Raw genomic sequence first — 25,416 nt, 5'->3', positions numbered from 1 at the left:
TAAAAGACTAAATGTAGGCTTGAAAAAAATATAGATTACTTTGGATTAAAAACAATTTTGACCAACACATGCATGTAAAGTGTACGGCTTTAAGTGGGCACGTTTCACTGTTTCTCACACTGTAGCAGCAGCAGCAGGGTATGAGTGGCATTAAATGAGTGTTCACATTGTAAAGACTTTGTCATAATAAGCAGGGAGGGACTGACACACACCAGGCTGCCCTGCCAGCAGTCTCACAAAACGATTACAGGCTGCCAAAACTCCAACACTACATCTTGACGTTAATAGAAAATATGTTTATCGCTTATCTTCATTTGGCTTCTAATGTTTTCTTTGAAATGTGTTTACCTTTGAGATAGACGCGCACACACATACACACACACACACACACTTGTCAGAGGAGCCCTGGCCTGAGCTCAGCCAGTCAAGTGTGGGATTTAGGAGCTTCTGCTCCAGGTTGGCTGGGCCTGGTCTCCACACGGACCTTGACAATGTTCTGAGATTTCCCAGAGTCAGGCCGAATGTTAGCATTCTGCTCTAATGGACTGCTGGCTTTGGTTTCGTGTGGACAGTCTCGCTCTCTGCCCCTGGCTTCAACACTGACAGATATTATTAGTTATTATCACTGTCTAAACCTGCGCTGGCATATTTTGATATTTTGCTAAGATATGAGTGAGGGGGCTTAGAAAGAGCAGTGCTATGGCACAGGCGGATGGGCTGTGATCTAATCTTAAATTAAACAGCGGAGCAGGTTGGGTAATAAATCACGAGGTGAGCTGTTTGAAAAGAAGCATGGTGCTGGGAGAAGATGTACATGAGCTTCTCTTAGGTTTACATTTAAGGCAGGTGTATCAGACAAATCGAACCAAACTGAGATAACAAAAAAAAATCAGCTGCAAATATGACTAAAACGTACTGACTCACTAGTTTAATCCTCATTAACAGCTGGGGTAAAAAATTGTTTTGTTTTATGAGAATTGTTTGACTGTTGTCATGTTTCTGTTGCTGTTGTTTCATAACAGTTTGTTCATAAGAGGTCTAGCAGGGAGTTGAGAACTACATACTGTAGATTCCTTTGTCAGTGAATGACTTTGAACATGTGGCTGGCAAACAAAACTAATATTTATTTGTTCAGGCGTCGTCCACATGACATAATACAGCTGATTTGGTGGATGACAAGCTCACACACACACATAGATTTTAGTGATTGTTTATTGTTTCTACTGAATGCCACTTCAACAAAAAGAGGCCTGTTTGTGAACGTGACCACCACAGCGAGAGAAACGAGGATTTTGTGCCCCCCCTTTATCTGCAACATCGTGCTGACAAACCTCTGGAGATGAATATGACCGTTGGTGGATGAAGGATGTAATATCTAACAAAGTTTACAGTACTGGGAGAAAATAAAGCTCCTTTAGATATAATTACGCCCTAAAGTATTTGCCTCCTTGAACCAACACTGACGTCAGAAGGAGATCACAGGTTACAACCCTGGTTCTCTGGTTTTATGCTCTGAAAAAATAATTATCCACAAAAATGATAGGACTGTTTTGGCCCACAGAAGTAGGATAGATAAAGATAAACTGGCTGGCAAATTTCCTTTGAGGTTACACAACCAGCTAAGACTATTTCCATTGAAATGCTTATCAAATTTATTAACTGCGCTCACAGAGACATGGATCCACACATTTTTAAAGATATTTTAACCAAATTAGTTTCAAAATATTACCCTAAAATTACTGTGTTGGCTGTAGTGTTAGGGTTGAAAGAGAATTTATATGGCCAGAAATGTAATAGCAGGGAATTGGTCATCTCTTGTTCAATCAGTGTGCCAGTCTGCTACTATTCTTAACCTATAACTTAAAAGAAAAAAGGGAATTTTGGAGAACAGGCCTGTGAGCCAAACATGCAAAGTGACTCTAAAAACAAGCTGCATGCATGATAAAAACACATTTCTACAGATGAAGTGAAAATAAACAACAGAATCAAAAAATCCTGATGTTAAATTTCACGTTAAACCCCCTGAAAGAAATTAGTTTTGGATGTCTTACCTTCAACTTTGGAGAAATGTTGCTATCCAACTTCGTGCCGTTCTCTCACCATTAAGCTCCAAGTGAAGAGCTCCAGGGGTGCGTGCGTGTGTGTTGTGAAAGTGCATGTGTGCATGTGTGTTTTCTCCTTGGAAGGTGTTTCCCCATTCTCGTGACCCTACATCACTCTGACAGAGGAGAGCAGATCGTAGGAGGAGGAGGAAGAGGAAGAGGAGGAGGAGAAGAAAGGGACGAGGCGGAGGCGTGTGAGTGCATGTGAAGTCCATTACAGCGCTCCGAGTGTGATTAAGTGCCGTCACTGCAGAGGAAGAGCAGAGGGCCTCGGAGTTTCCTGAGCTGGACGTGGGGGGGCTTAGCTCTCTAAATCCTTTCCTTTCCAACTTCTGTCTTTTTGGGAAGCAAAAAGAGACACACGTGTTTCTTCAAAGTCAGAGTTATGGTCCCCACAATTTTTCTTACTCTTAAGGAGGAATCATCATGAAATAAAACAGACCAACTCCCTTGTCTCTCTAATACTTTGAGACAAGTGTGCTCCTTTTAAACTCGCAGCACCTTCTCAACAACGTGTTTGTGACCGAGAGGAAAAAGGGACAGGACAGTGATTGTAATTGCGGAAATAGTTATGTGATTTAACCAAGATATTCCTCTTAAATACTCTGAGGCTCTCCTCATTGGACGATGGCACACACACAAACACACAGCCTACAGCGAACCATACAGACGTGAAATCGCGACATGAAGTACACAGCCTGACTTCTCAGACTCAAAGGCGCTTACACAGTAAAAGAATCCAAACAGGAGACAACAGTTAAATTAAGAGCAAGCCTTTTATTCTAGCAGCAAACACAACACAAACATTCACATGAAAGTGTCCAAAAGAAGGCAAAAAGATACACAGTGAGCTTCTCTGTTCGGAGTCCGACAATCGCACCTCACTGCCAAAAGACTACAGATCCCAGAGATATGAAGGCAGCTGAAAGGGTGTGTGTGTGTGTGTGTGTGTGTGAGGGTGTGAACATGGCAAATGAAGGACGTAGGCGTTCAATCAATGCAGTAACAGTTCACACTGTCCTTACTGAGTCAACAAACCTCTAAATAAAATGTAAACATAAATAAAACCGAATCACTTCACACTCAACAGAAATTAGTCCTGAGCTTTTATCTCAAAAACTCAAAAGTCACCGATCTTCAGCATAACAAGGTGTTAACAAACTGGTCAACCCTTGTAAGCACGCACGGTGGTGAAATCCTCTGTTTAAAGGGCAAAATACAAACTGTACATCAACTCCAAACTCATCTACAAAATCTACGGTGTGCATACGCCTAGGCTACTGCTGTCTGTGGCACAGTGACAAATGTGCAAGACAAAAAAAAATCTGTCAAAAATAGATAGATCAAATCAAATAAATTATGATATAAGAAAGCGGCTCCATTTCTCGGTGTCCTCTGCCAAAAAAAAAAAACTTCACAAGTTGTATTTTTTTGGTAAATTAACTACTGAGTGCTCATTAGTGTAAGGCAGAAAAGCAAAAGCAACAGAGGGAGGAGAGAGGGAGCTCAGTGTGTATCACCATACATGGAGCGGAAACCAACGCAGGTTAGATTGAGTCATAGACATGAGCTCGCCCCCTCTCCCTCTCTCTCTCTCCACCACACACACAGACACACACACACATATATATATATATATATACAAACCGTAACATCAGGATGAAGACACACATGTTCAAATGCACAGTGAACGTCCCCACACGCTCACACGTTCTTTGTAAACACCTGCGTTCAACTAAAACACATTCAAGTGTCCATAAATAAGCCACTGCAAGAATTAAACAGATAAATATCACATTTTCATGACAGGCCTCTCTTGGCTTCACCTTTTTGGACAAACAAGTCAGACTTATCTTGACAAGAACTTGTTTAGAAAAACTTCCACTAGGCACTGTTTCATTTAGAGTCGGCTGAGGCTTGACCCACAAGTTATTTCAGAGTTACTAAATCCTAAACAGTCCTTTTTGAAGAATAGTTGTTAACTTCATGAAACATCAATAAACATCACTAAATTACCACCTCCGTCCCCAAATAAACAGGTGGGTGTAAAATCACTGCATTTTGACGGCCAGTAAAGTGTCCACACATCAATTAGAGGGTGAACAAGTGATGATTAAATAAATTTAAAAAACTAAAACTATAAAAAAACATTTTAGATCTGAAGTGGAGCAGTGTATTCAGCCAGTGTGGACACAGTTACCTGCACGCACACACACACACTCTCACACAGAAGTCCCTGTGTGACTGCAGCACAAATAGAGGCTGCTCATGTGTTGATTTGCAGATCTGAGGTGCTTCAGGTTGCTGGTGAGTGGAGTGTCCCTGTAAAGCTGCTGTCGTCCATCACTGAGGTTCCCGATCAGGCCGCAGTGATCGCTTCTTTCCACCACATCTGTAGACAATGTTTATGAAAAGAGATGCAAATGTAACACAGTGATTTAGTCTCCACAGAGTTCAACTTTAATTATAATACTAATAAAAAAGACCTCCAATAATAATTCAATACAATAAAAAAAATCTCATGAAAAGACCAAAAAAATTGATCCTCCTATTTCATTTCATCTAAGAGCCTAAAATGTTAAGATATATTCATTTTCTATCATATAAAGAGAAGCTGACCCTTCTTTAAAAGTGACGACCGATTAATTGATTATCAAAATAGTTGCAGTTTAGTTCTGATGATTGATTTATTGATTAATCATTGCAGCTATTGTAATGTCTCCTAGGCAGACTTCATAAAACTGCCACCTGCACAAATATTTCCATATGATGTACTACTAGTATTACTTTGATATTTTCAGAATTAGTGATGAAACCATCTGTGCAGTCAGAAGCTGTTTCTGATGATGATTTACTTGTTCAGGTTTAGACAAAGTTCAAATTTAACATGTATTTTAAATATGTTTAGACTAAATAATTTTTTTCAGGTTGTTATTATCAAAATTAAAAAATCTGTTCAGCGAATTTTGTTCCTTGGGACACAAAAAATCTACACAAGTTTCCTCATTACTTGATGATGATCTATGGAGGGTACCTGCAGCTGTGTTTTAATCTGTCTCCTCTGGTCCCGGCTCTTTCTGTGGGACGGGTACAACAGCTGTCCCCAACAAACCCCTCCTCACTATGTAGGGACATGAGGGACCAGTTGGGATGTCTGCAAAACCTGCAGGATGAGAGGAAGCAGAATAGAAGAATGAATGAGAGGATTAGAGGAAAGCAGATACAAGGACAGAGTGAGAAAGCACATAAATGAAGAGCAGATAAGGAGAAGGAGTACATTTTAGTTCTTTTGTTTCCTGCACATAACAGGGTCAAAAAGACATGACAGGGCCTCATGAGGTCAGTCGCTGTAACCTTGAACATTTTAACAAACACCACCCACTCGTATTCTAACTTTTGTTTTGTTGGAGCAGGATGCTGTCATGGAGGTTCAGGCTTTTTTTTGTCTCTTCCTGACTGTTTCAAACTGTTTCCTGACAGCTTTTAACTATCATAACAGACCCTCAAATTGAAGCGTGCTTGTCCATTAAAATGAAAAATAAAAATCTTCCAGCTTTGTATGTCAGATTAAAAGGTTTTTGGAAGGCTTTCTGCTGTGTGCAGGACATCGAATTATCTCCCAATAAAATAATGTTTTGGGAAAGAGGCTCTTTTGCTTTGTCAGACCCACATAAAGAGTAAAAGATGCATTGATTTCAACTCATGCATTCAGCGCTGACACAGGACTTGGAAAATGTTTACTCTCGCTAACCAACAACACTGTAAGCAGAAAATACAAAACTAATCTAGCTCTATTAAAAGTAAATAATGTCTTAACAATTTTGAGCACAAGAACGCAAAGCAAACTCAAACTGGTGCCTTAACAAACAGGAACCCCCCCCCCCCCCAAACTTGCAAATAATTCATTTACCTTTCATGACAACTTCTGGCAGGCCGTACGGTTCGTATTCTGTGTCGTCGTAAGCGGCCGACAGTTGTGTCCTGTTTCGGCGGATTCTTTCTGCGAGACGCGCCGGGTCAGCCGGGATGGGGAAAGTACTAGAAAACAATATTTTGTCTCTTGCCTCTGACGCCTCAGAAAGTGGGACAGGAGAGACAGGGGGTGATTCCACCAGCTCTTCATCTTCCCCCTCTTTTTCTTCCTCCTCAGTCTGTGTGTATGCACAGTGGAGTTCAGATGCAGTTGGAGGACTACGAGGATACAAACTTTCCTCTGTTTGGCTGCTCACGCTTCTTGTTTCTACGCTGAAATCTCTTTCTGAGGAATCACTAGTTGTGTATATTTCATTGACTGCTGTGGAAGCGTTTCGTTTGGCCTCAGGAGTTTCTGTTTTTGGTCTGATTTGGCTCTTTGAAACTTTGGTGATGTGTTGTTGACCCGTTTTCTCAGATAATGTCTGGAGAAGCTGAGTGTCTCTCTTCTCTTTGTGTTGTGCTAGACAGCTATCCGATCGTTGTAAGAAGCTGATCTCCTGGTTTTCTTTTTCAGATTCCTAAATCAAGAGAGAAACAAAGCAATTAATGTTCTATTCTCAAATCCAAACTAGAGAATTTCCCCTTTTTCCAACAAAAGATATGACTCAGGACATGGGTTTTGAATTTCAATGCTAAATAAAAGTGCTTTATTTAACATGTCTGCAATTTTCATGTCTGTATTTTGACTGTTTATTGAAAAACAGCTCTATTTAATCTCAATTATTTGGAATTATTTAATTATTTCATTTGAAGTGTACCAATTTAACAATTTAATTTGTCTCTATTCTCCCTGTAGTTAGTACAGAATTATATAGTTCTTGCACACAGAAACTTCCTGGGAAATTCTTAGGAAATTACAGACCTGTAAAATAAAACTGGAAACACCGGAAACACACATTTAGTCCTCACTCCTAAAATATTCTGGGAAACCTTGAAGAACCTCACAATAGCCTGAAACACATTTAGTGGTCTGGTACGTAAGTGATTATTACAAAAAGCTCACCATGTCAACCTCAGCAGTGTTGTGTGCTGAAGTCTTCTTTGAAGAATGGAGACTCTTTGGTTCAGAGTGGTTGCTGTGCTGCAGTCTGGTGGTAAAAAGGGAAAAAAAAAAAGTTAATTCAAAGCAGACACAAAAGAAGACAACAGAAGCTTTTCTACGGTCAAAGATCAAAGAGTAGGAAATACATAATTATATACAGTACTGTGCAAAAGTTTTACTTTAGATGTTTTGGTTCTCACAGTCTGGTCACACCAAATAGTGATTTGATTTAAGCTTCTGCTGTTTACTGAACTTTGTATGAAGTTAATTGATAAATGAAAACTACTCATGGTATCATTACTTTTAGGGCCTAAAACCTTTTCACAGTACTGTATATACAGGATATTTATTAAATGAGAACAGTAGTCTAAGAAGTTATTCATATAAAACACTCCGAGCCCTGTGTGAGTGTGTTACCTGGAGAACAGCATGCGGCCCTGAAGTTTTTTAGAGGAGCAGGACAGGAGTAACTCATCTTCTCTGATGACTGTCACTTGACCAGGGCTCTGGGGGACACCCAGAGGTGCTGGCTCCTGGTGAAGGCTGGGGGTCATGTCATTAGTGTGCTGCTGGCTTGAAATCTGGTCCTGGGTCTGAGACGGGTTTTCTGGGTTGGGTAGGATGTCTTCAAATGTTGGGGCGGGTTGAGAGGACAATCTCCAAACGGCCAATTCCTCAGTCTGCCGCTGGGTCTCCACAGAGAGAGCCCGAAGTTTTTTCTGCAGCACCACAACCTGGACAGGAGGGAAAGGACAGGACAGACTGAAATAAACAGAACTTCCTACTAAAACTCACTCAGGAAAAATACTTTATCATGCCATGCTTATATCCAAATACAATTGGTGGAAAGAAAACTAGACTGATTATTTAAATTACTCAAATAATGTAAAAAAAATATTTTAACTACAAGGAGGACATAGATTCAGTTTCCAAATCCCATTTTCCAACATATTTTTGTAATTGTCTTGTATGATATGACACTGTGAAATCACTACCTGTTGCTGTAGATGGTTGATCTGAAGCCGAGAGGCTGGATCGGCGTCTTTGTCAGCCCCAGCTGTTCTTTCATCTACCCTTTCTAACCCTCGTCCTTTATCTTCATTCCTACTCATGTTCAGCAGCAGTGGTCGAGCTTCAGTGGCGATGTCACTTGGCACATTAGGTGTTTTCTGCTCCTTTGAGCAGGACAGAGTCACATGTCCTGTGTTTTGGCTGTGCTCCACCGAGTCTTCTTGGTTTTCACTGCCTGTGTGTAGTGCTTGTAAGTTGTTTGTGCCTGAAACCATCAAGGTGTCAATTCTTTGTTTCAGCAGCCGATTCTCCTGTTGGAGAGCGAGTAGTTCTGCAACTATACCTCCACCTTGACCACACTCGGTTTCTTTCTTAACAGAAGCAGAGTCATCGTTACTTTGAATCTTTTCAGAGTTCACAAAGCCTTGACGCTGAGCCTGTGACAATGAATTACTTGCATTATCTACTTCACTGCTGATAAGTGTTTGTTTTTCAGCCTCAGATGTCAAAATCTCTGGTTTACCTGCATCTTTTTGTGCATTACAGTCCATGTGAGTCACAGTGACAGCACACTTCTTGTCCTGATTTAGTTGAAACTCTAAGGAATCCACTGAATCATCTTGGCTTTCCCTCTCTCGCCTCTCTTCTTTTGGTTCTTTATCCTCCTCCACTTTGACAGCTATCACCTCTCCCTGTTTTTCAGCCTTGAGTGCATCCAGCTCTTGCTTGCAGAGCTGCAGTTCCTCTCCCTGGCTGAGGAGGGTGCTCTCCTTCTCCTGTAGCTCAGCTAGAAGTCCGGAGATGTGTTGGCTCTGCTTCTCAAAGGCCATGGTTAATTGTTTGGTCTGACTTGTCACCTAAGAGTAAATAAAGATTGAAGGATAAAGAAAGAGATTTTAACAAAGGCTATAAGCAACTAAAACAAGTACTTTGCTGTGTTTTTAGAACAGCTATACAACACACAGAATTAAAATATCTACCAGTTGTGACACATCTGTGTAATAATACCTGAATATTATTCTTCCACATGACAAAATCATTCTTCAATCTGTACCTAAATATTAAGATCAGTAAGAGATATATAACACCTGAATGCAATCATAGGTATGCTTTAATTCATGTGCAGTATGGAGGCATTTCTGAGCCATCACAAATGCAGAACAAAGCTATAGGTTATATAATAGGCCAAATATTTACCTTGTAGAGTACGTTATTAAGAATTAAAGTGTTATCATTTAGTAAAAGATTAAAGTAAATGTGTTTCTATATCTTAGTTTTACTGGGACTGTACCAGGTTTATGGACTAAATAATATCCTCTCTGATTTACCTGGTTCTGCAGGGCTTTCAGTTTAACCTCGCACTGGTTAGCACGATCTGTCTCCCTTACATTTTCCTTGCTTAGTTGCTCTACCTCCTTGGTCAAGTCAGTGGGGGCAGAATCTCCCCTCTGGAGATCTCTGGATCCTCCCAGATAGTTGTGTAGGGTGGTGTCTTGCAGGTCTGTGACCACTGGCCTTGTTTGCCTTTCATCTGACAGATGTGAGTGTTCATGATCTATCACTGCTTGCTCTTCTTGGATAAGATCCTCTGTTGCCTGAGATACAAGCATGTTGCGCTGATTGGTGGACTGACAGAAGAGGAGGTGCTGCTCAGACGAAGGGAGGAGCTTGTTGTCCCAGCCAGTGATGTTGGAGTTGAGGTCATCGTCACGAAGAGTCAGATATGGCAGCGGGCTGTTGGCTACTGAGAGTTTTTCCTCTTCCAATGAGTCTGCAATTCTGCAGCTCTTTAGTTCCTCCAGTTTGGCCTCGAGTTCTTCCAGTTTCATGTTCAGCTCCGTCTTTACGTGTCTTTCTGTGTTTATTTTTTGATTCCACGCCTCTTCCTCTCTTTGTCTCTCTTCTCGTTCTAAAGCCAGCTGGGCCTTCACCTCTGCCAGCTGCTTCTTCAGCTGGATATTAAGTTCAATCATTTCACTCTCTCTGTCTTCTTTTGTTTTCTTTGTTTCCTCCTCTGTCTCCTTTCTGTCATCATTTTCTCTTTCCTCCCTCCCTCTCTTCATCTCTGCCTCCATAGCGGATAGGGCCTGCCTCAACTTTTCTGTCTCAGCCTTCTCCCTCTCCAGCTGTGACTTCCATTCCTTCTCCTGCTCCTCTTTCTCCACACCCTGGCTAGCGTGTTTTCGGCTGAGCTGTTTCAGCCGGGTCTTGGTTTCGGACTCGGCCCGTCGTTGGGCTTCAAGGTCCTCCAGTCGCTTCTGGAGTTCTTCCCGCACATCATGTAGCTCTGAACGTAGCATGGCATTCTCCCTCTGGAGGTCTTTAGAGGGTGTGGCCTGCTCTGCCTTGAGATGCCGTGTTTTATCAGCAGAGTCATCAATGGAAGTCATGGTGGGTGTAACAGAAGCGGACTGAGAGGATCTGCAGAGCACCTCATCAAATGAGGAAGGCCTGTTGGTCCAAGAGGTGTCACACTCTGTCGGCTGATTTCTACTCTTGTTCTCCTCATCATCGCTTCCTCTTCTGTGTTGTCCTCTTTGCAAACACTCAGAGTCTGGAGAGATAAAGACAGTGATGTGTTCAGAGTCTATGCCTTCTCCTGGCTCTCTGTCAATGGGGTAAGAAGCTGCAATCTCTGCCTTTCCCTCACACTCCTCATCCGGTCCCTTATCCCTCCTCTGCTCGGCTCGGCTGGTGGCAGACCTCTTTGTGTAAGGTGACGATCGAGACTGATGAGAGAAGGAAGGTTGAGTGGAGAAGCTCTGTCCACCACAGCAATACTGGACCGGTTGTAGAGGTACTGGAGCGGCTTTTTGCTCTGAACAGACAGACAGCAGAGTAAAAGATTATTTCCCCAATCACAGATTACACATACAATAAGCAATAATTATCTGTAGAGAAAGCTGTAAAGAAAATTCATTGTCCATTCATTGTCCATTACAGGAAAATGTATTTTAATTTGACCAGCAGGGGGCAGAATTGGGATGAGAGATTTGTGTATTAAAAGGGAATTAACATGGCATGAACTGTGAGGCATACATGCATGTCTAGTACTTTAGTACTAGTAATTTATCATCAGGACTATAATTAATGTCCACCAATTATTTAAAATCAAAAATGAGTTTTAATTTCACAGAATACACCTGACCTCTGACCTTCCCGTTGAGGGAAGACAGAAAAAGGCAAACGTCTCTACAAGACCTCCAGATCAATAACATATCACACTGATTGGGTATCATTTTCACAAAATACCCAATGACTGATCATATCAGTATCAGTACCTTGCAGTTCTTTAAGGAGATGCAGGGCGTCAGCTCTCTCCTCTGCCAGTCTCCTCCCCTCCTCCTCCAGAGCTTGCTCTCTCTTCCTGCTCTGCTCCAGTCTCACTGCCACACCCTCCGCCTCACGCACCGCTTCCTAATGTGAGGGTCAAATTACAATTGAGATGGATCAAATCCAGTCAAATGGTCATCAGCTCTAGTTTACACTGTAAGAACTATTGGAGGTATTTACAAAGAATCAGATCAGTTGCTTCTTCAGGAGTCATAAGAATCTTTATCATCTACATTTGATCGTTGCTCAGATGTTTTAGAGAATGTGAAATATGTATTGTCTTTGGAGCTTCTACACGGGCCTGTTATGAATCATGTCTGCCAGAGTTGAATATATTAAAACGTAGCCACTAATAACTAAATGAGAGGAATGTGCAGTACTGCCAAAAGTCTCATTTTAATATTTACAGTCTAATTTTAATATTTCCTTGTAAGAGCTATGAGCTTCATGTAAACACAGTGTCACAGCAGTAAAAAGCCACAGAAGACAGAGGCGGCATTAGAGCCAATGTTGCCAGCTGGTTAACATGTAATAAACAGCTACTGAAAAACATCTCTTAAGTGTTAAACTTCCTTTGTAATGCAACTGTATCAAGTTTTGGTTTGGTATTTTAACAAATGGTGTTAGATAAAGGCTTTGTCTTTTCTGGTGTACAAGTTGCAGCAGAAAACATTCAGAAGCCAGATATTTTTATTTTTTGTTTCAGTATTTTTCAATTGTTTTCATTTTTCTTTTTAAGTACAGAGGGATATCAGGAAGTTCATTACCTGACAATATGAGTGGCAGGTGAGACAAGTTATGAAACTAATATCAGACAAATCCTTTGGCAGTCGGCTGGAGTTCATTTTTAGCTCTGTGAAATCCTCTCTAATGCTAAACCGTTATTGAGCATAATACAAAGAAGCTGCAATTACTTATTATTTATTTACAATTTACCTATTATCAAAACCTTATAGCCTGACATATGGTACATTAAGGTGGTGTTAAAAAATGTACAGAGTTCATCAAATGTCCTCTGCTCAGTTTATGAATAATTGATGCATATGGACCCTGACTCATTAAGCTCAAGACTGTGTGTGTGTGTGTGTGTGTGTGTGTGTGTGTGTGTGTGTGTGTGTGTGTGTGTGTGTGTGTGTGTGTGTGTGTGTGTGTGTGTGTGTGTGTGTGTGTGTATTACCGTCAGTTTGGCTTGTGTCTGTGCCTCTTTCTTCTGGCTCTCCTGCAGCTGTCCCTCAGTCCACTTCAGTTTCTCTTTCAGAGTCTCCAGCTCTTTATCCAACGCCTGCTTCTGTAGAGACAGCTGACACACAATGTTCTGACTCAGTGGTAGACCAAAAAGAACAAAGGATCCTCACAAAGACGACGGGAGGGAAAAGATTTAAGAAAAAAAGTGATGAATAGCAGGTAAAAAGAACAAAGAAATTGAAAAATGAATGGCTGTCTCGACATGGGCACAGAAAGCAGGACCAGTGAAGGGAACAGGAAGCAGGAGAGCAATCAGTGATCAATAGCGAGCATAAGCAGAGTCTAACGTGTGTTGTTTTTTTGTTTTTTCACCTTTTTTCACTGAAGACTTAACAGATTTCAGATGACTGGCTTCCCAGCAATGCTCATAGAAAATCTAGCAAACAAGTAGTTCTTAAAAAAGAACTATAGTCATGTAAATATATCTACTTATCAAACAAATGGGTTAATATCTGTTTACTTCCTTCAACTTTCTTGTTAACGTCTGGTCATGTTGAAAATATTGATATATGAATACATAGATCCTGAGTAGAGTTTATTGTACATGAACAAGCTGACAAAGTTGTGAATATAGTTCATGGTGGCAATTTAATTCTGTAAGATCCATCTTTTATGGGAACCTTTGCAGAATGTTTTTATGTTGGGCTGATGCGATCAGCCTACAAAATGACTCCGAGTGAACATCGTTTTAGGCTTTAATGCGGTGTAAGAGAAATATCAGGTGACCTGTAATTTACTTTTCTTTTCCTGCAACAACTTAACACTGCTCATGAATTTTGCCTACATGCCAATCAAATTTCAATCAATCATTTTGATCTCTCTGGAATTACCTGCTTTTCATGTTTGTTGGGAGGTGTGACGATCATAACAAGATCATTTCAAGGTAGTAATGATTAGTCTGTTGCTTGAATCAATGCTTTTATCAGTCCATTTACTGCACTTTAATATCTATAAAAGAACCAATAAAATGACTTATGCTGTGACTGAAACTGCATGCAGGAGCAAAAAAAAAAAAAAATCAAAACTGCAAACACAAATTCCACAAACAGCGATGCAAATTGGTCACTTGGGTCACATGAAATGTGCATTATCAGCAGTTGAATGTCACTTGAACATAAACTGTGCCTCTGTTGTGTGTACTCTGTGTGTCCTTATCAGATATAAGATAACATCTGTGTGGTTGACAAAGGAATTGTGGGTAGACTTGATTCTCATTGTTTGCAACATGTTAAAAGTGTAGGAACTGACGTCTGAGAAATAGTTCCTTTCTATATTTGCATCAAGAGGTTCAACTTGACCTGAGATTAAAATTTATATTATTGTTCTGCTGATAAAAAGTAAATAACACAGCATTCCTTCATGTGTGTAAGCAATACAAATACCACACCACTACCACGTCTTGCTCATGCGAACTGCCCCAAACACAACTTCCATCCATCTTCACCCTCATCCTGCAGACATGCCTTCACGCCTCCGTTGCTGAGAACGCTGATTTTTTTTTCCCTCACACACAAGTTATGAGTTATATGTTTGTTTCACGCTTCCATAGCAAAAGCATTCTGCAGTGTCAAACGCAGTCACACCATCATTACCTTCGTCGCTCAACCTTTCCACTGGGGAGAAACCGAGAGGAGAGGAGAGGAGAAGGAAGGTAGGACGAAGCGAAGAGGAGAGGAGAGCGGGGGGAAAAAACAAAATAAACAGAGGACAAGAGAGTGAAACCGAGAGCAAGATGAGACAACAAGGGCATGAAGCAAGCGTGGGAGAAGAAGTGAGATAAGTTTATTGACCTTTGGTACGAATAATACAAGTTCCAAGGGGAAAGAGGGAGAGAGGATAGAGACAGAAAAAGCAGAAAAGAAAAGCAGGAAGTAGCTGAAAAAACAGATCAGACATATGAATCCAAAAAGATAAACAACAGGTCCAGAATATCATTTCAGTCCTGTTTTCAGTGTCTTGTTTTAAAGTCTTTATCCTGAAGACATATGAAACTGTGCAGTACATAGTGAGCTTGTTTTTTCTCATTCATGTATGTGATCTTGTGCATTGTGGTTGTGTGTGTGTGTGTGTGTGTGTGTGTGTGTGTGTGTGTGTGTGTGTGTGTGTGTGTGTGTGTGTGTGTGTGTGTGTGTGTGTGTGTGTGTGTGTGTGTGTGTATCTACCTTGTCAGCCTGGGCCTGCAGGGCATTGTGGAGAGTCCTGGCCTGTTGGAGCTCCTGGTTGAGCTTATTCACCTCCTGCTGATGTTGCCTCTCTAGACACTGTCTCTCCTTCTGAAGCTCCAACAAATCCTGCTCGCAACAAGCAAACACACACACAAATCTTCAACTGTAATGTGGGACCCATTTCTTTCTTTGACGGAAAGATTGGAAGAAAGTGTGGATGGCATGTGACCAAGCAACTTGAAACTTTCTCTCGCTTCCTTTGATTGTTATTTCTCTTAGTGTTACATCTCAATCTGGCATATCCTGCCCATTCATCCCTCCCTCCAGATCTCTCTCACCCTCTGATTTTGTTTCTCCAGCTCCTTGGTGCGTTGCTGGTGTTGCAGTCGGCTACTCTCTGCGTTCTGCCTCTGACACTTCAGCTCCTCCTGAAGCTGCTTCAGCCTCTGTTCTGCTTTCGATGCCTGAAGTGCACATAAAACACATAATATTCATGTCATTTTGGGTGTGTATGCCTGTGAAATATATTGCAGATAATGCCATGTTTGTGTCTTTGTGTAAACATTAAGTCACTTCATAGAAGCTACTGTATTGACTTGACTTTTATGTGATGTTTTGAAGGCATTCGCAGTATTGTTTTTGAATTGTTTACCTTGTTTTAATATTGTAACACTGATTACGGGTCTGTATTTGACATTGTAGCATGCACTAACATTTAATATTTAAGAGCTTAATAAATAAAACTATTAATGCAAGCAGCCTCTACCATTCTCTCCTCAGCATTGTTCATTGTTTGCCAAAAGGTTAGATTACACAAAATATCTGGATTGTTTTAAATCCATGAACAACAGGACAAAAGCACCGTTTTTACAGCTAAACATTTTCAAATTTCCTGACAATGGCAACTGATGGAGCAAGTGAAATGAAAAATGTTAATCCTTTTCAGGGAAGCCAAAGAGGAATGTTTTTACAAATGAAGCCAACACCCATTTTATTGGAAAATATAGAACACAGTCACCTTTTCGCTCTCCTGGGCCATACGTGTATGTGCCAGGCTGAGCTCATCGCGGGATCTCTGCAGACTGACGTCCCTGCTGGCGAGCTCCTTCTTGCTCTGCACCATTTCGTTCTGAGTCGACTTCAGCTTCTCGGCCTTCACACGCAGCTCCTCCTCCAGAGAAGAGACACGACTCCGCATTTCTGACGAAGATGCTGGTGGATGGAGCAGATATGCAGAAATACACAAGTTACTACACTTATTTGTGCAGGTTTTAACTTACTCAAATAGTTTGTGTTATTGCTGTTCCATCTTCCAGCAGAAAATGATGCAAACAAATATTGATTAAATTGTCCAAGGCAAAGTTTAAAACCCAAAAACATTAGGGGAAAAAATGGAATCCCAATGTAGCTAGGACTCAATTTTAAATGGGTAAAAGGTGAACAAATGGGTGGACAGCAACAGTGCAAAAACACAGGGAACACTGGAAAAAATACTTTTTTTGTTCTTTCTCTACTGTGACTATCAACAAAGGTCAAAAAAACACATCAAAAGAAAAACACATTGCAAAATAATCAGCAAAGATATCCTCTTACATTTGACCACTAAATGTCAAGAACACAACAGCAACAAACAGCTGGGGTCTTCATAAATGAGGTCAATCCATACAGATTGATGACCACAGCTGCTGTCAGTCTGTATGATGCACTTTCACAAAGCCTGCTGATATCTAAAGCCAATGAAAACTATTTTCTGTCAGTCCAGCATGTTGTTTGTTACATTTTTCTAGTACACAACCCTAACCCTAACCCTACTTATAGGTATGAGTTATTTTGTCAGAACTTAGACAATTACGTCATATTACAGCAAAATAAAACACAAACAGCACCCAGCCAGGCAAAAAAGCACACCTAAAGAAAACACTGCACCACCCCTCCCCCTCTGTGTCCCAGCAGCTAAAAGAAGCATTTTATTGTTTCACATTGTACTCTCCCCGTCCTCTGAACAAACACACACTCATACACACACACACAATGCTGCTGAGGGAAAGGGGAGTGTATTGGGAGACGCTCAACGTGAAGCTAGCCTGTGAGCAGGCAGAGGAATCTCCAGCTGAGCCACTGATTTCTACACAACCTCTTATGTAACAAGTGTTGTTTGAGGTTACGCAGAGTACATGAAGTGTAGGATGCTCACATTGATTTACTTACACTGATTTTGTTATGGTAGTCGCATTACACTGGAAAAGTACAACCAAAACGGATCAAATTTCATCATTTTGCCTCACTACTCAGCCCACGAACACAGTAACAAATAAACTCTGGTTATACTGAAAATACAGTTTAACTGTCTGTATATCCAATCTTATATAAATGTAAATAACACCCATTTTAAAGGGATCACGATCACTATATTATATATCTATTATTTAATACTGTCAATGAATAATAAAAGAAAAGCTATACCACCAATAATTTGATCCTACTAACAAGTATTGTTTGTGCTGCCATAGATCTCCATTGTTGTCCAAAAACTAGTAAAAAATGAGCCATGAGATTGCAATGGATGACATATTCCTTCCATGTATTCTAATAAAATAAACAAAACAATGCATGTTTGGCTCATTTTTAATGATTTAAGTCTTCATTAGTGAAGAAGAAATGTGCTTGAGAAATAGCAAAGTCAAAAGGTATTTAGAAAGGGGCTTAAGTATTCCTGATTTTGATCTTTTCGTGGGACTAACTGACAATAAGAAAGACACAAAGAAATGCCAGCAATAGTATTTAGGGACCTTCAAAATCAGACTTTGGCTTATAACAGTCTACACTGAGTTTTTATGAGCAGTTTGCTATCTTTAAATGGAAATTCAAGATCAGCTACAATCAAGCTTTTGCTGCTGTGACCTCGGGCTCTGAAACTGGCTGCGTATTGACATTAGGTTGATCAACAATGTTGACGGTTGTAAACGGTATCTGTGTGTGTCCTCGCAGTGTTTTTACTGAGGTCTGCAAAACCCTATATTAAAGTGGACAGGCATCCAAAATTAAAGGCTAAATTCTGACAGTTAGACTTGACTAAAAAGTAAAATTACTGAGTTAAACTGCTTTAGGAGACTGGCTTCTGGGCTGGGCTGCATGTGTGTGCGTGTTTATATTTTCAAACTGGGCAACAGTCAGTCGTTGCCATGTTTCCAAGATGACCATTTGACTCCACTCACTGTCTGTTTGTGTTTGGTTCTTTTCCTTCCCACAAACCCTCTGCTCTGAATGGGCTTGACTGAGGTCAACGACGGGCGTCTGGGGAGAAGTTGGGGATCGTCTCCTGGCTGCCGACCTCGAGTCATCCCGTTCCCACGGAAACGCAGCCATGGGAGTAGAGTAGGACTCTGATTGGTCAGACAGGTGGCGGTGGGGCGTGATCTTGTGTTGCTGTCGTGGCAACGAGGCTGTAGGCATGTCTGAGAACTGGAGCCGCTGCTGGAAGGAAGAGAGGGATTAGACGAAAAAGGGAAAAAAAGGGCGTGGACTTAAACTGGATGTCAAACTTGACAAAAACATTTTGCTCTGACAAGATACCTCCAGGGCTAAAGCTCTGTTTCACTTTCAATTTAACACAACATTTCACTGAAGAGTCAGTATACAGAGTACAACTCTTGTTGTTTTCATGAAAGATTCCTGAGTAAAGATTACATTTGTGATGATGACAAAATCATGAAGAAAAGCCTAACAATAATAAAGGTAAAGCATAACAATAATTCAACATTTTCTTTCTTCTTCTATTTTACCAGTAAAAAAAACACAAGGAAGTGTATTTGTTTTACTGACAAACAAAAACCTGTGACAATAGGCTCATAATTATGTAATTAATTAGTTAAGAGACAGAATAAATGAAAGAAAGTGAGAACAGGAAAACAAGAAATGAGCCAAATCCTAAAACCACAGAACAACTTTCAGCTAAACCCTACTTTAGTCTTGGATTAGCCAGTTTTCTGAAACACAACAAACAACATGCTGGTACTTACTCGGATGTGGCCTTCATCTCTCTGCCCCAGCCGGTCCTCCTTTCTGCTCCCTACCGGGCAAAAACACAGCATATTGAATGGACTTAGTACCAAAACCTAACCACTAAAGCTGAGTAGCAATGACAGCAGTGAAGAACCCAAGTGGTTTCATGAAAAGAGAGGAAACAGAAAATGCACCAGTCTCCAGAGAGAAAGAAGGGTCAGGAGAGGACACAAGCTGAAGGAGCTCATTTATAACCTCTCTGCTCATTTGGGACTCTCGTGGTTTTCTGTTTAATTTTCCACATTGCAGAAATTGTATGGTGAATTAATAAGATAGGGATGAATCCATTAGTGAGAACAAATACACAGGCTATAAAGTTTCAGGGCTGTACCATTGTTTTCCCAGGGTGAGGTTGTATTCCAGCAGGGTGTCGAGAAGAGAGGTGTGTCTGCCGACCTGCTGCTGTTCTGCAGCTTCTCGAGCTCTGTCTCCAGCCTGCAAGGAGAGGGACGGAGGTCAGTGAGGGCAACGGAGAAGAAAATAAGGAGGAGATGAAGTAGATGTCAGTTTTGTTTATTGATATGCCATCATGCCATCTAAAAAATGAACAAAATAATATGTAGAAAACTACCTGATGCACATCAAGAAAACCATCTGTTGGTCATTTTAAATGATGGCCATGAATTTTTATCTGGACCCAGTGGCCTCCATTTAAAGGAATATTTTGATGTTTAACACAGAGAAAATACACAACATTCACTTTCTGGCAGAGTTCGATGAGAAGACAGTAATTACTATTTGTCCGTTAAATGTGAAGGTACAGCCAAACAATACATAAACACAGTTAAAAAGAATTGTCATTATTACACTCTGGTTTTCAAAGGGATTTAAAAAACAAGATCTAAAATGTTAGGTGAAGCAAATAATTGTATATCTACAATGTGTAACTATTCCTTTAACAGATGCTAAACTAGTATTATACAATATAAATGTAACTTCATTATGTTTTTATATTACAGATTGACAAAGTTACATTTTATACTACTGATGCCAATTCAGAATGTAGTTTTATTCCTTTAACAGTACTGTTATCATAGTTTCATATTGGATTAAGTGGATATAATCAATCATTAACTGGTGTATAATTGATTCTCACTCAGGAATAGTTCAAATAGCTTTTCAAATGTGCAAAACTTGGCAGAAAATCAGTTCTCACTCTGACTTTCAATGTTGTAGACGTTCTGAAATGATCTGTTAAAAATATTCTAGATCAAGTTCTCATATTTCATTAATAAATAACATCTCACTGTTAAAGGTTTAAGGTACAGAACGCTGCTGCTCTTATTGTGAATATAAAACCTCCTAACGAAAAAAAACCAAACAGCATACAAGACAGATTAAAACAGCATTTAACGGAAAAGTTGTCCCAGCTGTTCCAGCTGATTTTTTCTGGTTGCTGACCTTTTGACTTCCTGCGTGAGTTTGTTGTTGACAGAGCGTGAAGCATCCAGCTGGCCCTCCAAGGAACATACTTGGGCCTGCTTGGTCTGAAGCTCCTGGGACAGGCGCTGACTGCTGGTCGCTGCCACCTTGGCCTCATCTCGAACACTCTGCAGCTCCCTGTGCACAGACTGGAGCTCCCCTCGTACTTCCTCATACTAGGCAAGAGGGGAGGAGACAGATTATGATTATTACATAGTTGTAAAAAGTAAGATAAACTATTTCTACAGTAAAAGTGTAAGTCCACCAATACAACTCTGAGGTAGACTAACCAGTGTCAGGCAAATTATCAAAGTACCTGAGTCCTTATACGTCAAAATCAAGTTTAAATTCATTAATTTTTACCACTGTCCATATCCCTCACACTGGGCAACACCTAACTAAACCCAGTATGAAATGGCACAGTGATGGTGGAATGAGATACCCAGCTCTATACAGTCTGCTAACTCCCTTGGTGCATTCAAGAAACTTTAGCCCCTTAAACTTTGTTGATTGTTGCTTTTGGTATTTCTTCTTAGGCACTTGTCTACTTCTAGTTGTTTCTTACTTTATATAATAAAGTAGGATTAATGCCTCGTGGTTGTGCGCCTCTACCGACCAGTCAAGTTGCAGTTTACATCCACGTCTGTCCAGACTCATACAATAATTTAATAAAATCACCACAGTTTCAAGATGTCCACCCAAGATTAGTGTCACCAATTCTGTATCTGACCAAATGTGAAAGTTATGGCGTTGAATAACGGCCAGAAAAGTGTTTTGCAGAACATTATGATGTCAAAGCAAAGTTGACCTTTGACCTTTTGGATATAAAATATCCAAAAATATTCATCACTTCATACTTTTATACTGTTAGACACTTGTGTGAAACTGTCATAGTCAGCGTATGAATTCTTGAGTTATGGTCAAAAATGTGTTTTGTGAGGTCACATTGACCTTTAACCTTTGACCACCAAAATCTAATCAGTTCATCCACAAGTCCGAGTGGACATTTGTGCCAAATCCTCCCTCAAGGTGTTCCTGAGATATCACGTTCACAGGAATGGGACAGATGGACAGACAGCCTGGATACGTAATGCCTGTCACCTGCGTGAAGGCTTAAAGCGTCTGTCTGTCACTCTCTCGTTGCACCTGTACCTAGTCAGCTACTTAACAAGTTGTATCACAGCTCTTTCAGTCCCTGCTCGCTAATGCTTGACTGTCTTGCCTCACTTGTAAGTAGCTTTGGATATGTCTGCCAAGTGACAAAATGCAAAATATAAATGTACCTCTTCTCAATACCAGTGAAAATAGTGAATATACTAGTGATATGATTCATATGATTATGATATATGATTGTGATGCTGATTGTACCTTCACAGTTTGTTTTTCAAGGCTAGTGTTGATGTTGTCCAGCTGCAGCTGTTTCTGCTTGTTCTCTCTGGACAGACGCTCCTGCTGGACCTGCAGCTCCTTCACCTTCTGCAGGACCCGTCCGGACAGCCCCACCGTCCAGTCATCTTCAGCCCAGCTCATCTCTCCCTGACAGATTGGGACAATAACATCAGCCACAAAATGCAGATGCTTCTTCATTCATTTCTACCTTTGGATTTTAAGTTTTTCTGCATACAAGACAAGAGTGCTAAAACAATATGAGAGCAGCTGACCTATCTTATTCCTGTCTGACAGATCCAGAATCAGACAGTTCCTGGAGCCATGGGAGTCAGCGGCTGGATCAAAGGAACTGGCAACAAACACAGTCTGAAAGAAAGAGGAAGCACAGTGCTGTACATAAGGTGCAGGTAGTCGTGTGTCATGTGTGTTATGACAGAGAATTTAATCCATACTACATCTATCTAAATATGTTTCAATCATCTGCGCCTCTGGCTGTGAGTCCTGTCTTGAATATCTTATGTTGTCGAGGTTTTGATCCCTCAGGGAAACTCTGGTTGTCACCGCTGGGAAGCTGTGACTCAGTGTTTTCCAACACAGACCGCCTGCAAGTTTCCAAGAGCACTTCAAGTTCAAAAATAAATCCCCTTCTCTCTATAACCTGTGCAGCAACAGTTCAGTGTTCAAATCCCATAAAAATGTTTGCTCAAAATTCCTCACATCTGACAACTGTTTGAGTTAAACCTACACTTTGTACATGTGGGTCAACACCAACAAATATGTGCACGAACACAAGTAGTGTGAAAAGCAGGTGTGTCAGAATGAAGAAAAGCCTGATTGAAATAGACAAAACCTGTAAAGGTTAATACTGAATTTAGTTTGGACGCACACTCCAACCTCGAGGATATTGACATTATAACTCGAGTCAAACAGTTTCCGTCATAGTTTACAAGTTGTGTCACAGTGTTTATCTGTTTCTGAGGACCAGCATGGCAGAAATACACAACTTCACTCACAGTACAGTGATCACATAGAAAGTAAAATGAAGTTACAGGGACTGCTTCACAGTGAATGTGTATCTGATTTCATTGAGTTGATATGTTTAGCATTTTGTTACCAATCATTAGATGCTGGTTAAGAGGTAGTATATTGTTTAGTTTAAGGTTGCAGCTACAGATTATTCTTATGATCTATTATTATATTCTAATAATTTTCATGAAAATTTCAGTTTAGTCTCTACAATGGCAGAAAATAATTTTTAAAAGGCCTGTTGCAAATTCCCAAAGCTCAAGTATATTTTTTGTCTTACCAAAAGTTAAAAACCAAAGATATTTATAATTTATAATGATGTAACTAGAGCAGCAACGATTAGTTGATTAATCTGTTAGTCGATCGACAAAAAATTAACGGGCAACTAATCTGACAATCAAACAATAATTTCAGTAAGATTTAAAGTAAAATGCCAAAGCTTCTCCATTGTGAGAATTTGAAGCTTTTCTGTCATACATTATAGTAAACTGAGTATATTTCGATGTTAGGATGGATTTGGATGGTGGATCTGACAAAAAAAAGACATCTGAGCTAAGTTGCCTTGAACTTTAAGAAAGTATAACAGGTATTTTCTTTTTCTGATATTTTATGGACTAAATTAAGATTGTGGAAAAAGTCCTGGACTAATTTCATTTGCTGTCCTTGGTGTTTTGATAGATTATATTTGACAATTTCATTGAAAAAAACACCAACACTGGCAGGGCATTGAGTGTTAACATATAGGTGAAGTCAGGATGACACAATAAAGCCCTAATACGAGCAGCACCTGTTAACTCTTGCCTTGAAGAAAGTATGATTTGACACCTCTTTAATTAAAGGAGGCAGCCTTTTCCATGGCACCGACATAGAGGGCATTTCAATGGTTTTCCAGATCTTTGTCTTGAATCTATAAAGATTTAATCAAGTTTGCATAGTATGCATAGCAAAGACAGAAACCAATTGCCCTACTGTAGTGTACTATAGAATATTAACATCATTGAACAGTATACACTTTGACAATAATATATTATAGTTATGGTTATATCTCAGGTCTCTATACTAGTTTTACTTTTTACATGTTTTTTATATTTAAGTTAGTTACTGTATTTAATTTAACTTCTATTAATTGCCTCATTGTTTCTGTATTTTGATTTATGTCAAGTGGCTGCTGTAACTCATAATAAATAACTCATTCAATCTATCTATCTATCTATGGTATCTATGGTATCTGTGGTTAAGAGCAGGTTCAGTGAAGTCTGTGGTCAAAAGAGGGAGACATCCAGAAGTTAAGACATTTGGCCTGTCCCTGTTAACAACGTCTGATCACGAGGCTCAAACACAACAAGAGTCAAGAAGTTACAACTTCAGAAATAACAAAGCAGCTGGATGTCATTTTAACTTCATTTTAACAATCATCCTGAGCAGTGCCGATAACTGAGCCCGCCGAGACAGACTCTTCCCTATCGTGTTGTTAATGTTTGGGCAGTAATTGACAGTCCAGCTCGCTGTGCTGCTACAGGCTAACCCCTCTCTAAAGCTACTTACCATTCAGTTTGGAGAGCTACAAAGGGCGCCAGCCGCCGGGGGAGAGGCTCACGCGGGACTGAGACGCTCTGATACCGTTCAAAAGTAACAACAAACCTTCAGTTGACCCGTTTACTAAAAGAGGAGCGAGTGGCCGCTTTGAATCCGAAACTAACCGAGCATGAGTCGCTACCTGACAATCTTCAGGTCTCTATACATGCCGCGCGCGTCTCCTGCAGCTGACAAGCCAACGAACGAGCCACAGTCGTTGTGGCACGAGGCGGGTTGGGCCGAGGGAGAGTGACGTAGCGGAGGGTGGGGGGGTTGTTTTGGGAAAAGTCCTCGCGGCGGAGTGAACCTCTGATGACCTCTAGCGACAAAAACCACAATCTCACCTCCAACATGTCAGCGTTCAACGTTTAACCTCAGTTTCTCTTTTTTTTCCTTCTTTTTTTTTTTGAAACAGTTTTTTTTTTTTTATGTTCTTAACTGTGGTGCCATATTGATTTAGTTATTGAGCAAAGTGTCCAAAGCAAAGTCCATTTCTTCTTATGTATATGGAGTTTTCCCAGCAACAAAATTAACTGTACAAGATAAACAAAATCAACTCTTCATTTTCAAAGTGTAAACGAACATCTCTATCTCTGAGATGAAATGTCTTAACAGTTTTTGTCATTATAAAATGTTGTACATCTACCCAAATTTTTTTTTACATCTACCCAAAATCAACCTCAGTTTCTGTTACACATGTGAGTAATAGAACAGCTGTCATCGACACGCGCCTGTATGTTGAGTAATAGAACTGCTGTACGTTCTATTTCAACACGGATGGTTCCAATCTTTCATTATGATTGGCCGAGCCGCGTTCGAAGCCGTTATAAAGTTCTGTAAACACACCTGTGAGCGCATTACCAAAGTATCACTGCGCCAATTAGTTACCTATACAAACAGTTCAAAATGTCAGATTGTGTTGTGAATTTAGATTTACTGGATGGGCCAAGCGTGGATGAGTGGTGGAAAGAGTTGGACAAGTCAAGAAACGAAGAAGTAAGATTGTATTGTTAGAGATATCCCGACCCACCATCGTGTAAAGCGACAAAGACATTGTGAGGTAAAGTTA

General features: G+C 40.3%; 1 protein-coding gene across 3 annotated transcripts; it reads right to left on the bottom strand.

The window, feature by feature from the left end:
- Positions 1-2,871: 2,871 nt before the first annotated feature.
- si:dkeyp-115e12.6 (centromere protein F) lies at positions 2,872-24,523 on the bottom strand. 3 transcript variants are annotated; one of them, XM_062425976.1, is made up of 20 exons: positions 24,318-24,523; positions 22,019-22,112; positions 21,726-21,893; positions 20,337-20,533; positions 19,267-19,370; positions 18,893-18,942; positions 18,089-18,347; positions 15,892-16,085; positions 15,212-15,337; positions 14,871-14,999; positions 12,641-12,763; positions 11,412-11,547; positions 10,781-10,948; positions 9,459-10,684; positions 8,115-8,987; positions 7,537-7,853; positions 7,081-7,165; positions 6,013-6,595; positions 5,137-5,265; positions 2,872-4,494 (listed from the first exon to the last, which is right to left on the bottom strand). In XM_062425976.1, the coding sequence occupies exons 3-19, from the start codon at positions 21,885-21,887 to the stop codon at positions 5,150-5,152; spliced, it is 4,848 nt and encodes a 1,615-aa protein (XP_062281960.1). In that variant the 5' UTR covers positions 21,888-21,893; positions 22,019-22,112; positions 24,318-24,523; the 3' UTR covers positions 2,872-4,494; positions 5,137-5,149. The 3 variants fall into 3 exon arrangements, with proteins under 3 accessions (XP_062281960.1, XP_062281958.1, XP_062281959.1); XM_062425974.1 differs by having other exon boundaries at positions 9,459-10,948; XM_062425975.1 differs by having other exon boundaries at positions 9,459-10,948; positions 18,089-18,344.
- Positions 24,524-25,416: the final 893 nt, after the last annotated feature.

Source organism: Scomber scombrus, chromosome 9, assembly GCF_963691925.1.
Source record: "Scomber scombrus chromosome 9, fScoSco1.1, whole genome shotgun sequence".
Taxonomy (NCBI): Eukaryota; Metazoa; Chordata; class Actinopteri; order Scombriformes; family Scombridae; genus Scomber; species Scomber scombrus.
The sequence above is the reverse complement of the archived record's forward strand: the minus strand, read 5'-3'. Positions and strand labels throughout refer to the sequence as shown.

What these genes read in the sequence shown, in the direction of transcription:
- si:dkeyp-115e12.6 (XM_062425974.1), bottom strand. Translation starts at nt 21,887, where the DNA reads ATGAGCTGGGCTGAAGATGACTGGACGGTGGGGCTGTCCGGACGGGTC. An exon ending in GAGATGAAGGCCACATCCGA is followed by an intron (nt 18,348 to 18,892) that starts GTAAGTACCAGC and finishes TCTTCCTTCCAG; the next exon opens with CAGCGGCTCCAGTTCTCAGA. An exon ending in AGACACAAGCCAAACTGACG is followed by an intron (nt 11,548 to 12,640) that starts GTAATACACACA and finishes CCCTCACATTAG; the next exon opens with GAAGCGGTGCGTGAGGCGGA.